This window comes from Rhea americana, unplaced genomic scaffold, assembly GCF_003343005.1.
Source record: "Rhea americana isolate MKP2758 unplaced genomic scaffold, rheAme1 scaffold_176, whole genome shotgun sequence".
NCBI lineage: Eukaryota > Metazoa > Chordata > Aves > Rheiformes > Rheidae > Rhea > Rhea americana.
This window is the reverse complement of record NW_028185883.1, coordinates 488,974-502,840: the sequence shown is the minus strand read 5'-3', so window position 1 is coordinate 502,840 and position 13,867 is coordinate 488,974. Positions and strand designations below refer to the sequence as shown.

General features: G+C 36.6%; 1 protein-coding gene across 7 annotated transcripts in view; it reads left to right on the top strand.

Annotated features, from left to right (window-relative positions):
* ARHGAP12 (Rho GTPase activating protein 12) overlaps nucleotides 1-13,867 on the top strand; it is a 79,362-nt gene that overhangs the window by 25,933 nt on the left and 39,562 nt on the right. For 4 of the 7 annotated variants that reach the window (XR_014895384.1, XM_085301379.1, XM_085301378.1 and 1 more), the window contains exons 2-4: nucleotides 4,304-4,567; nucleotides 9,880-10,020; nucleotides 11,765-11,845. Coding sequence is in view for 6 of the 7 variants with exons in the window: in XM_085301379.1 (XP_085157505.1) it covers nucleotides 4,304-4,567; nucleotides 9,880-10,020; nucleotides 11,765-11,845 (486 nt within the window). In the remaining variant the exon portion in view is untranslated. The remainder of the gene's footprint in view (nucleotides 1-4,303; nucleotides 4,568-9,879; nucleotides 10,021-11,764; nucleotides 11,846-13,867) is intronic. The other 3 variants (XM_085301380.1, XM_085301383.1, XM_085301382.1) reach the window with 2 other exon arrangements.

The following is a 13,867-nucleotide window of genomic DNA, read 5'->3' as shown; positions in this document are numbered from 1 at the left end:
CAGCAGCTTGTGTTTTGAAAGCTAGCATTGCAATCATACTTTAAGCAGTTGTTTTCCAGCAGTTTTTGACTTGGATTTAAGTGCTGTAAAAGGAAAAATGTAGGCAACAGTTTCAAGGGAATTCTGTTTTCTGTCTTTTAATTGCTGGCATTTTTCAATGCAGTATGTCGTAGCCACATGCAATGGCATGTTTTTGGGCAGTGGCTAGCAAAGTAGAGATCTGTGGTCCTTGTTTCTTCCGGAATTGCAGTTGTATAGTCTTGGAGTGCACTGGACCTTTTCTTTTAAAGTTTGCTTTAATTTAATTTTACCTCAATGAATATTGTCACCTAAAACTCATTTATATAAAGTAACACTAAAAGTTAAGGAGTTCTCAGAGAAGCTAATACCCATTTTGGTATTGAAACATACCTTGTGAAGCATCCTAAGTTTGCTTTTCGTTGCACAGAGTTAAAGTAAGGTTCAGAGGCCTGATTGTGGCCTTCGTTGAAAATGTTGACTGTTCATTCATGAATGATTAACAAGTTGTTTTATTTAAAGGCACGTATCTGCTTCCTACTGTGTCAGTGTAAAAACTAAGCTCTGGAAAAGCTGTGTGTACAGTCCACATCTGAAGAATGTTTTGTATTGATCCCRAAAGCTTTGTCCTGCCTCCATGAAACTCTCCTCATCATCAGTTTACAAGGGTTCACAGCTAGSAGACTTTTCTGTGCAGATACTACATTAAGATTGAACTTAAATGCAGTAGATTTYTACAGTGTTAAAACAGAGAAGACTGTTGCATTTGGTGAGAGGTTCTTATGTTCCTAAAGTTGTCAYGGTACATCATGGGCTGTAGAATTTTTATTCAAATTGTGGTAGATTTAATGTCATGTTTGTGAGCCTTTTGAGAACTTTAGTGCAAAAAAAAAAAAAAAACCAGTTCAGGGAGTGAACTTCTAGCTGAAAGTCCTCATGTACATACAGAAATATTTAATGTTTAACATATGTTTAAATGTCCCTTAATTGTACGTGTCTAGCTTAGGGAAAAAGTTCATGAAAATTAGAAAAACTGTTTTATGTAGTTAATGCTTTATCTATTAGATGTAAATTTACAGTAAGTAATGGGTTTAGTAAATGAAAGAAATAGTTTCAAATAAAAAAGAAAAAAGCCTATTGAAGATTTTTGCAGAATACAAATTCTTTTTAACTCATAACACTTTGACCTTAAATGAAATTTCAAAGTTGTCTGAGGTCCTGGAGCTCTACAGTGACATCTAGTGGGAAGTGTCTCTCTCTTAGCAGTCTTCCCCCCCGCACCTGCCCACCCCCCAAAAAAGGAGGTGGGATTGACATTACTGCCAACACTGATCTAGAAAGTACATTGGAGTTAATTTCATGAAACTTGGAGCTTTTTTAGAATTGCATTTATCATCAATAAATGATAAATTTGTGTTGCATAAAACCAGTTGTGATGAGCAGAGGCGCTGTTGAACGGAGGGTTGTAGAGACGACACTGTAGGACTTCCTTGCTTGCCTTGTGGTGGGAGGAAGTGTTATTGCCTGCTGCTTGCTTATTCGAAGCAGTTTCTGATAAGAATATTCTGTCCCTCAGAGATGTATTTATGTAAATATGCTTATATATAGATATTTTTTTTTCTTCGCTGAAAATAATAACTTACAAGGATGCCTTTTAAAAATCTCCTGTAAGATTTTTCTAGGTGAATATTGAGAGAGCAACAAGGAGTGAAAGTAGCTGGAGGTTTGGTTGGCAGAGTGGTTAGCTGTTGTTTGTTCAGGACAGAAGCAAATTATGTCCTTTACTCTGGCTTTTCTTCTTGAAAATCAGAAATTGGTATTTTGAACTTAGAAATACGAAGCATTCAGAAGACAAATGCTCATTCAGCTGTRCCTACTGTGTCACTGAGTTACAAAGCAAGCAGTATGTTAGCCACCAGCTTCCAGTGTTGTCCTAGCATAACATATATCCTGCAGTCTCATCTGGAGCTACTTTAGTGATAATACTGAAACCTTTGAAAATCTTGGCACGTGAAATCCCTGAACCAAATTCTTCTTGTGTGTGCCTTGACAAAATGGTTTAAAAATAATAYTAAGCATACTGCATCATCAGCTTTATATTTGGACAACATTTGTAATTAATACCAAGAATTGTTACTTTAATAATGCTCTTTGTTCCCTTAGTTTTTTTAAAAAAGGGCAACTAGTAAACAYGAGCTAGACAGAGAAAAAGTTTTCTCATTGTCCTTTCTGTGGAAGAGACTGAATCAATCAACTCTTTATTCATTTGCCGCTATTTTTTTTCAGATTTTAGTAAAATGTATAGGTAGCAGTAAGAGCACTTACTAATGTTGCTTTTGCCACTTCCTTTAAAAAGGGAAAGAATYTAGAGGTTTGCATATTCTCCAGTGCCAGGTGTATGTTGTTTCCAGTGACAAGCCCAGTAATGGCAGCACAATTTACATGGGAAATGCAGCTCCTCAAGCCTGTTAGGAAACCGATGCAGAGACTGTGCAGCCTAGTAGAAGCTTTAAGTGGTGTCCTTAGGAAGCTGATCAAAGTTATCCTCACAGCATCCAAGGCGATCCACTCATCTCTGAAGGTAGTAGGGTGATTCTTTCTTCTTATACATTAAAAAAAAAAAAAAGTTCTACTGTTTCTATCAAGTTTTGTAACTTTTCCTTTTTTTCTCTGAGTTGGGCAGGAGTGGATACTCTCTTTTTTTGGTTTTTTTTTTGGCTCACTAGTTTTGCCACTGGGGCAACTTTTCATTTTTTTTTTCTATGATTTGCCTTGTGTTCTGCTAAACATACTGTACTTGCTATATCTCTATCTAGTGAGTTTCTTTCCTTTTTTAAAAGCACAAAACAAGTCTGTGCCTGTTTTAATCTCATTAAGTTCCTCTGTAGCAATTTCCCCTTTTGGCTGTGGGTATTGCCCATATTTGGTTAGAGCTGTGGTGCAATCAGCTTGTATCTGGGTATGTGGTACAATATGCTGTCTTGCCTGAGCAAACCCCAATAATTTATGATTAGATGTGGCCTAGATTAGCAGATTGGTTTTAATGTTTAAAAAAACATAATTAAAAGAACTTTTATGTAAAGCGGGATGTTCTTTTTTTTTTCCTTTGAAAGAGGCAACAAGAAGGGACGAGGACTTGCTTCCAGCAAGGCTTAGTTTTAARACTAAGTAGAGGGAAGGAATAATATAAATTATATTATTGCTTCCATTAGAGCTCCTTTATAGCATGCCCTAAAATAGTGAAATAGTTGTGCATTAACAGGAAACTTTATACAACTTGGAAGCAGCTTGTTACTGAACATAGTCTTATCACAGTTCTAGYGAGAACAGATGCTATTACATTCTGTGTGATGTCTTTTATATGTTTTTGTAGTCTGTTTTAAAAACTGAACACCAGAAAGTGTACTTTTTTCCCCTTAATGCTYTTTAACTTACTTAAAAGTACTCATAGTTTTGGCAAGTGCCGCAGACATTTAACCATGTTTTTTGCTGACCTTCATGTCTCTTCAACTCTATTAATGAGGCATTGTAATTGATTTTTTTATTTTCTCGTAGGTATTTTCCATTCTACTTGTGTGCGTATGTATGGATAAAATTAGGCAGAGTAGTCACTTAATTTCTGTAAGAAAGGAGTGGTAATCAGAACGCTGTTAGTGTTATTGTATAAAGTATTTCTCAATGAGCACCTACTTGGAAAGGCTTACAGGTAAGCCATCCAGGTGTTTYCCAGAGTTTTAGTTGCAACATTGTGCTCATCTTTTAAACTAAACTGTTTAGATCTTGCTGATAAGATAGAAGTGCTGTAGATACGGTGCTGTGTATTAACCRTCATCTATATAGCAGGAGGGGAGAAGGTTGGGGGACCATCTTTGCTTAACAAGTGACATCTAAGAAACAGTACACTTTGTCTTGAACAAGATCRCTTTACTTACAGCCACTGAGCAATGCTTGAACTGTAAAGCTGAAGTTTTCTACCAAGACAAGCATGCAGTTATTTTGATTCCAGTGAATTATGCTTTGTAATAGATATGAAATAATCAACTGTCATCTGGAGAAATGCTGAAATTGTTTCAGTATTAAGTAGATATAGCTTGTGAWGTTAACCTTATAGTTAACAGCCTAATGTTTTCATGTACCAATGTTTTGTAGTTTTTTATTCTTCAATATGTAACAACAAAAAGAAAGGGAGTTTGTTGGTTTGTTTTACTGCATAAGGTATTTTGACTTACAAGGGAGCATTGCAAAACTCATTTGCTCTTTATTAATGCATTTCTTCTCTTAATAGCCAACAACTCCACCAAGCCAAGGGAGGCCTGATTCACCAGTTTATGCTAATTTACAAGAACTGAAAATATCTCAGTCTGCACTTCCTCCACTACCTACAAGTGCTCCAGTCCAAATAAATGGGGAATGGGAAACCCATAAAGATACTACAGGACGCTATTATTACTACAACAGAGGAACACAGGAACGAACCTGGAAACCTCCACGTTGGGCCCGAGATGCGAGCATAAATAAAGGGGATTCCCAGAGCCATGCAGATCATGAGGTAGTTCTTTTGGAGATCGCAAACAATGAGCTTGTAATGCATATGACTACTGTTTTTCTATGGATTTTGATAATGGTTTAATTTCCAATCACATATCCCTGAATTTTGAGATTTCAAGGAGTGTCTTCATTTGTCTTCAGTCATRTGGCTTGATATGAAGTAGTAAACATAAACAATTTATCTTTTTATTCACTTCCGTGTGCAATAATGAGTATGTGACGTGTGCAAGAGATCCAAAACATCAGTATTATAGTTATGGAAATGCTGTACAGCTCCTCAGCTGAGTATTGCAGTTTTTCTTTTAATGAAAGACAGGAACTAGTGGGAAACTTCGAACCTAATAGGATTCTGTTTGGTGATGGAATGAGACCAGTGTAACTTCTGTGCCCAGGAGCGCGTTCTCTTTCTGTGTATGCAGGACTCCGAGTGTGACAGTGCTTCCGGAAGCAGCATTTTTGGGGAGGAATGAAAAGGGCATCTGAATATTTCTCTTGAGGGAGGGGAACTGGTGGAGGGGCAGATATATGTGACTGTTCAGACCTGAATCATATTCCATTCGTAAGTTCTTAGAGGTGGAATAATCTTAGTGAATAGAAAAAAGCGAGTTTGATTGTATGACTTGTTACGGCATTTTATCTTAGCATTTACTTAGGAGATTTGAATTTACAGATTCTTCAGCCAAGAGAAGAGGCAGTTAAAGGAGCACTATTTTGTTAAGAAAATTTTTAAGTTAGCTTTGAGAAAACCCTGTTCTTCATTCTGTGAATGATATCTAGGTATCTTAAAACTTTAAAATTGCAATGATCGAAGGTCTGTGTAGCCAAGTGTCTTGGTCCAATGGTGCAAATGCTTGGAAGAGAGGGGGAGGTGGAAGGCATTTATCCCAGCTTTTGTCAGTCTGGCTAAGGAGCTTTTGGAGAGATTGCATTCAGACAATAAACACTGAGTAGGTCAATGGATTTCTTTTGTCATTTATGCAAACCTTTTTTACTCTCTTTTGTCCATGAGGTACTTTTGAAAGCTTCTTCTATTGTCCTGGTTTGCCACAGATCTTGCTTAAGACAGTTTAAACTTAATGCAAAGCTATTTACTTTAAAAGATAGTTTTTCTGAAGTACAGATCTATGGTGTGCAGCGGGTTGCTAGGGAGAGCCAGGCAATGGTGTTAATTTATCTGTGATAGTTCAGATAAAGGAAAAGTAATAGTTGAGAGATGCAGATTACTATTTAACTATGCTTAAAATAGTACTCTTGTATTTAAACAGTACTTAGGCTAATCAGCTTCCTGATTGAAAGACAAAGCAAACATCTATCCATAAGTCTGCCACTTGCTTCACTTTTGTATACCCTTTAAAAATATATGTAGTTTAGACAGATTCCCTCTGGAGTGACTGTTTTTGTGTAGTTTTAAAATTTAATTTTGAACTGCCTTAAAATTTTAGATCGCTAAGAGTCCTGTTTTAGAAGTCTATCTCTGGTCACTAGTGCCAGAAATGAGTAAGAATGGGGAAAAGAACCCCCCTTTCGTTGGCATTTGCAAGCGCTTCGGCAGTCKTGGTGGCCTGTCTTTGGCTATTGGCAGCAACAGTGAAATTTCTGAAGTGTTTTAACTACCACTTTGCCATCTCTACCAATTGTCTATTAATTTCTCACTCAACCTATTGCTGTGTAAGGCCTTGGTTCTTATTATGGGCAAGACGATTGCTTTGGGGATTGCATTCCTCACAATGAATGCAACTTTTCTTTTGTCGTGGTTCTTCCCTCTCCTCATGGAGAGGACTTCCAGTCCATCTTTGTCTCTTCTCTGCCTCTTATCTGCAAATGAGGCATCTGACTGCCTTATTTGTACCTCCGTACTTTATCATGTGGTTGCATGTTCAGAAACCCTGATTTTTACTGCCYATATCTTATTTTGCAAACAGCTCAGTTCTTCAATTTGTGGTGCCTAATGCATTTGACTTTCAGATAATTTTGTTTACCAAATTTCCAGTCTTTGTAATAACTAGTAAAAACTTACATAATTTATTTTAGCAGAGTAAGTTAAATAGCTTTTACAGGACTAGTCTGAGTTATCTTCAATCACTTCAGATTTAGTAGTAGAAGAATATGCAGGAATGTTAAAAGCCAGTTGTATCTCTAATAACTTGTCCTCAGAGAACTGGGCAGCTTATATCTTATTAGATACCAAATGGCAAGATGAGTAAATCTGAGGACTATTTGTAATTTAAAAATATTAGAACCTGAAGTAGCTTGTAATTGGTCTTAAACRTCATTATTAAGAAATGGAATTTTTTGGATAACTAGTAACAGATAAAATTGTACTCAATTTTGACAAGGAAGTTGATGACTTAACAGATGACACAAAGGAAACAGCTGTAAATTATGGCAGTTATTTACAATTTAGGGGGAAAATGGTGAAGACCTAATGGTAGGGAATATAGGAAATTATGAAAGATTTGGAGTTATGGATAAAATATTTCAGAGGTACTGAACTTAATGTATTTGAGGAAAGAAAGCCTGCTGAAACATTAATTAGGAGAAATCTGTCAGACAGTAAATTGATTTAATTAAGGTGGACCGTATGTATGTGAAATGAGATGTGTTGGCATATCTGAGTAGAAGGGCAAAGCTCTAAGATGTACCTAGGCAACTGTAATGTGAAGTAGAGATCAGTGAAATGCATAATCTGTAGAAAAGCAACAGGATTACCTTTAAATTAATATGTGACCAAAATATATTTTAATTGTTTGTTTGTTTGTTTCAAGATCAAGCAAAATATGTTGGAGTGATGATAAATTCTTAAGTATTGAGCAATCTCCACCCCCCCCCCAATAATAGGACTGCTTTAAAATCTAGACAGGTTAAACGATAGAAGGGAGACCAGAACTGTCTCCTGAGAGTGTTTCCTTTTTTCTAGGTGCTATATGCCCTGAAGAATTTCCCATGTAAAGGAAAAAATGACAAGAAAGATGGTAGAGATGATGACCTGGGGGTGTTCTTGTAGTGAGCTTTAGTCCCGCAGCTGCGTCGTTAGGAGGTGCAGGGATTGGTGGTGGGCTGCACACGATGGTTTCAGTGAGGTGTGGTATGGTGCCACCAAGAAGGAGACTCTGGGAAGAAGCATGGGGGATGTATTAAGTGACAGCGAGGTGAAGAGCATATAGGTAGTTAATACTGAAGTGTTGAAAGTGAAATGGAAAATTGTTGTCTGGTTTAGCCAGAGTTCTCTTTAATGCCCATTTAAGCAGCTGTAGCAGTTGTCCTGCTAGCTGAAGGTTAAACAAAGCCTTGGCTTGATAAACTTAGTAATAACGTAGGAATTTTGTTCATGTTTTAGATTTGCAAAGGTTAAATTCCTAGATTGTATAGTAGGTGGGATTAGTTAAGGCTTGGAACAGCAAGACTATTATTATACAAATACGTTGCAGATAGATGCACATTAACAATCCTTCTTATCCAACAAAATCCGCCCCCCCCCAGCAGAATTTTCACTTGTGAGCCTTCTGTTTTAATATTAAATATGTATGGTGGTACTTTAGTGTCAGAAGTTGCTTGGAAGAGGCAAGTAAAAATGCATTATGTTGTTTGGCAGTAATTTCTGCAGATAGAAAAGTCTGAAGTCCTACTTCTGAACAAATGTGCACATGATATTTACTTATTAAAACATAATGTAAATTATGTGCATATACTATAGCTATCTTTTGAAACAGCTGTTCARATCAGGCCAGTAGTATTATTAGTTTCTCAAATTGAATTCTTTAACTATAAAAAGGTGATTGAGGACTCCCTTACCCCATGTTTAAAATTAGCATTTCAGACCTTGGTTACCCCATGTGCAAGAAATATGGCATTAATACATGCTCACGTTCTGTATGCCCTTGAAGACATTTACATCTTTCATGTTACTTTATTAGTGACTGAAAGACTTCCTTTAGGTTTTGCTGTGCTTSACAAGCAAGCTTCGGTATATTTAGGGAGTCTCCCTTATGCAAGGTGTAAGCTACTCTGAAAGACAAGACTTAAAAAAGTAGTAGTCATATGGAAATCTTACTGAATTCTTAGTCCTTGGGGGGAGAGGGGGAGACTGACTGAAATCTGAATTTCTGGCACACAATTGATTCTTTTTTTAATTTTTTTTTGGATAACACRGACTTTTCAGGAGAGGATTTCTTGTATAGCTTAAAATCAGAATAGTCTTTCGCCCGCGTTGCGGTTTTCCTTCCAACCCTTACGCTTGTCTTGTAGAACTTTTGTCCATATTTAACTATCACCGTTTTGAATAGCAGGATGTGTTCCCTCTTAACAGTTATACGTGCTSTTAGGAGCAAGTTAGTTGCTCCTAGGAGCAAGATAGCGCGAAAGGAAATCTGGCCCGAGTTTCTCGGGAGATTGTGCTCGTGGTGTTGCGATACTATTGTCGGAGACGAAACGCGTGCAGGAAGACTCTTGATGYGTGGAACAGATGCTTCCAATAGTGCTGCGTTAGATCAGCACAGAGATGAACGAGGAACATTAGGGGACAGAAGGCGTCTGGGATGTGTGCTCTAAATCATTTCTTTCTACTTTTCATGTCAAGCTTGTTTCTTTGTTTTRTTTTATTTTTTTAACCTTAACTCCTACCTTCACAAAATAATCTTACAGCTCAAATGCTTGTGACTTCACTTGGTATACTGGCTGTCTTTTCAGTTGTTCCTTGTCCCATCTGTCAGAGTTGAAAGAATGAGTGTGCAAATTCCTAATACTTTGGGATGCATTACRCAAGTACTGTGAAGTGTTTGGACTTAACTTAAAATTCCAGTTTATCCTTAATGTTTATTGTATTTTTGCATACTGTTTGGGAAGGAATGAAAAGGATTTAGGTATGAACAACAGGAATGTTGCCGGAAGACCAAGGCATCAGGTCTTCCAACTTCTCTGTGCAATCTAGGTTATTAAAGCTAACTCTTCATCATTCAGTAATCTAAATTTTGGGAATAAAATTTAGATTGAAATCAACTAGCTTTCACTCCAAACTTTTTCCAAACTGTTGTATGGCGTAGTATGAATTTGAGTCGTTGAAAGCTGGTGTCATGGAACAGGTAAAGCTATATCACTATAATCTTAGTTGCTCTGAAAATGTTTTGGATTACCTAGCAGTTACCAAATATTTCTGTACTTTAAAAATGCATCTCTTATTTTCCAATGTAAGATATAAAAGTGTGAACTCCCTGCAAATCACTACTATTCTCTTTCTAGCCAAATAATCTTTGATCTTTCAGATTTTAAAGCATTTTCACTCTTAAACCTGCCTTGTGTGTTTCTGACTACTTGTAGCCTCTTTCATCAGAAGAAAACGACCACAGTTCTTGTTACAGCCAGTCAGATAGTCAGTATGGTTCTCCTCCAAAGGGTTGGTCAGAAGAGTTGGATGAACATGGTCAAACCTTATATACCAATGACTATACTAATGAAAAGGTACTTTTTCCTTCTTCTCATCACAACTGTTCTAAATCCTTTCAATAAATTCACTGTTAGAAATAGAGATTTTATTTTTAGGAACAGAAAAAATTCCTTAGTGGTGCCTTCTTTTATTTGTAAATGTGCAGAGCTTCTTTTTTTTTTTTTTTTTTTTTTTTTTTTTTTTTTTTTTTTTTTTTTTTTTTTTTTTTTTTTTTTTTTTTTTCTTTCCTTCCTATTCAGTGAAAGTTTTCTTATTTCCATTTGGGTATCAGATCATTTTAAATGAACATACTATCATTTTTTTCCCCCATCCTCTTTGTTACACTTGAGGACTGAAGTTCCTACCAATGCCTCTTATTGTTTCTTAGAGGAGTTGTTCTTTTCTGCATATGGCTTCCAGATAGGGTGGTTTCAAATGGAAAATAATACTGCTTTATTATCAATTTTGTCCTGCATCTTTTTTAAGAGCCTTTCGGTRGTGTTTTTGGATGTAGTCAAATTTAGACATCAATTAACAGCAGTATCGTCAGATTTATATTCTAATTACCTAATTGCTGATGACAGCTTTCTGTGATTCTGAGCATGTCACAAAAATTTCTTCCATGTATGAAAAATGACGGTCATATTCATATTTGTAGCAGTCTATCTTTTTTATTGTTTACAAAAGTTGTGTTTTTAATCTTCAAAAAGTGTTRTTTGAAATAGTGATACATTTACCATGTTATAGCACTAACTCTTCTCCAGTTAGAAGAGTTGAGTATGCAAGTCGTTATCGTCTTTTTTTTTAAGAAGCTTTTAAGTAGTTGTGTTTTATGTCAGTTTTCAGATGACTTACCCCTGTTGGCAGTGGGTGCAGTCTTTTAATGGATTTTTCAAACAATCCACAAGTATGTAGGKTTTTTTCCCAAAGAATTTTGTAATTTTTTTATCCTGCTTAATCTAGTTGTGCTAAAAACGTACAGCATGTACCTCTGGTTAGGGAAACATGTAAAAAAAAAATTTTTTTTAAATTGCACTGAGATTGATAAAAGCAGTATTTCCTATCACAAATAATTTATTGGAAGATAACCCTTGTGAAACCTATTTAACCTAAGAGCTGTGCTGTGAGTGTTCATGTGGATATTTTTATATGATCATTTTGTAGACCTTTGCCCATTACAATTCTGTCTCTTCTGCAGAACTAGGTGATGATTCTTGTGTGGTTCTGGGAGTTGTTTATAGAGCAGAACTGAATTTGATAATGCAATTATTTCTGTAACCTTCTTATCTCCTTCATAACTGCATTAGGAACTGCATCTCAAGTGCCTATTGTTATTATCAACATTGAATTGTTTAACAAGTTGTGTAGTAATCTCATTATCAGCAGCTTGCTAGTTAGCCTTATCGGAGACTTGATTGAGCTTCCTGTAATTTTGTAATTCTACATATAAAGTCTTGACACAGATTTGGTGCAAAGCCTGCTTGCTTAAATTGACATCATAATGTTGAGAAATGTTTGATATGTAATCTTTTGAAAAATACCTTTTTATCACAACTTCTTTAGGTAGGTTATGTGAGTCATCAACACTTTGAGTTAMCTATGATATTGCAGGACTATTTTCTAGGAGGTTACAGAGTGAAAAAATGATAGTGAATCTGATTCAGGGAACTGAAATGTTCAGTGGGTTGCTATTGTTGCTTCTTTACCTTGAGACTATCAGATTTCCTRTGTTATGACTGACTCTCATTACATTTCTTRCCATCACGTTTGTTTCTGCAGTGGATAAAACATGCAGATGAACAAGGCAGACCGTACTACTACAGTGCCGATGGATCTCGATCGGAATGGGARTTACCTAAGGTGAGTGACCTAAAAAATAAACTTGGGCACCTTGGGATTTTTTTTCCTCGCTCCCCAGTACGTGTTTTGTGAGATCTTTTGGGGAGTTCCCTACAACAGGAGGACTTACACRTTGTCTTCAGTTATTTCTGGCRTTTTTGTGGGAATTTCTGATTGTGRAGAGAAACACATTATACTAAAAGACGTGAATACCTTTATATAACAATGTTAAGATATCAAGGAAGATCTTGGATCTCCACTGAACAGAGTTTTTGATGTAAGGCTACAGTATATCTGTGGTTTTGCTGTAATAATCACAGGTTATATAGGGGGAAATAGGTTGAGTTTTTGATTTGTTTGTTTAACTATAAAATGTTTTTGAAAAACTGTCTGTTTTTAGTACCTCCTAAAATACGTTTTTGTCTTGTATTTCTAAATTTGGTTGTTTGAATCTTATAATAGTGTTTTATTTTTATTGTGCGAAGAGGTTGAAAACCAAAAGTTTCGACAGACTTGTCTAGTATCTTGTGGATACACTTGTGAGGATGACACTGATAGTTTTACTACAAATACGTTGTGATATTAGTTTGGAATGAAAACAGAGCTTTTGTAGGTAATTGGCAGAGCGAGGGAGACTTGGTAGTGTTATGATGTACCTAATTATTTAATTCTCCTTTTCACTTTCAAAAACTAGGGCACTTGTCATAATAATGTAGTGGTATATATTTTTCTTGGTACTAGGATGTTTGCTCAATGCTAAATAAAATATGACAATAAAAAGTAATTCACATACAAGTGTGTGATAAGTAAACAAAAGAACATGTTGCTCAATTATTTTATTCCATCAGTTGAAAAATCAGTGTCCTAAGGCATTTCCCCTTAGAGGGCAATGTCTATAAATTTGTATTTGTCTATAAATGTTTTCCGCAGATRTTATGAAAACACTACTTTTAAACTGATTTATGAATGAAACTATGTACTAGAATTTTTGTTATATCAACAAAAGAATTTGTATCCAAGTCACKTAAAAGTTAAATTATTTTTATGGATTCTCTTATGTCAGCATGATGTGTTAAGTATTTTAAATTTTGTGACATCTGTAAACCTAACAATGTATCTGTAACTATTGGTTTTAAAAGTTACGTAGTTATTGATTAGCTGCTTCATTACAGGTCTTAAATTTTGGTAGAACCTGTTCTACCAAAAGGAATTACTAGTTCATTGTGCATAATTTAAGTTGTTATTTGGAAACAATGTCTTGGATACTTCATTCACAGAATGGTGAAGGTTGGAAGGGAGTTCTAGAGATCTAGTCAAAACCCCTGCTCAAGCAGGGTCACCTAGAACACATTGCACAGGATTGTGTCCAGGCAGGTTTTTGAGTATCTCCAGAGAAGGAGACTCCGCAGCCTCTCTGGACAACCTGGTCCAGCGCTCTGTCACTTTTGCAGGAAAGAAGTTCTTCCTTATATTCAGGTGGAGCTTCCTATGTTTGTTGTGCCTGTTGCCTCTTGCCCTGTTGCTGGGCACYGCTGAAATGAACCTGCCCCTTGTCTTCTCTATGCCCTCCCTTTGGATACTTATAAGCCTKGATAAGATCCCTCCGTCTTCTCTTCTTTAGACTGAACAGTCAGCTCTCTCAGCCTTTCCTCATAGGACAGATGCTCCAATCCCTTCATCATCTGAGTAGTGCTTTAGAATCGTAGAATCATAGAATCAGTAAGGTTGGAAGGGACCTCTGGAGGTCATCTAGTCCAGCTCTAGTCTTCCCAGCTCAGCAAGGGTCACCTACAGCATGTTAGACAGGATTGCATCCGGGCGGGCCTTGACTATCTCCAGAGAAGGAGACTCCACCACCTCTCTGGACAACCTGTTCCAGTGCTCCGTCACTCTCACAGTGAAGAAATTCCCCCTCATGTTCAGGCGGAACTTCCTGTGCTTCAATTTCTGCCCATTGCCTCTTGTCCTGTCACACGGGACAACTGAAAAGAGTTTGTCCCCGTCCCCTTGACACCCTCCCTTCAGGTACTTGTACACATTGAT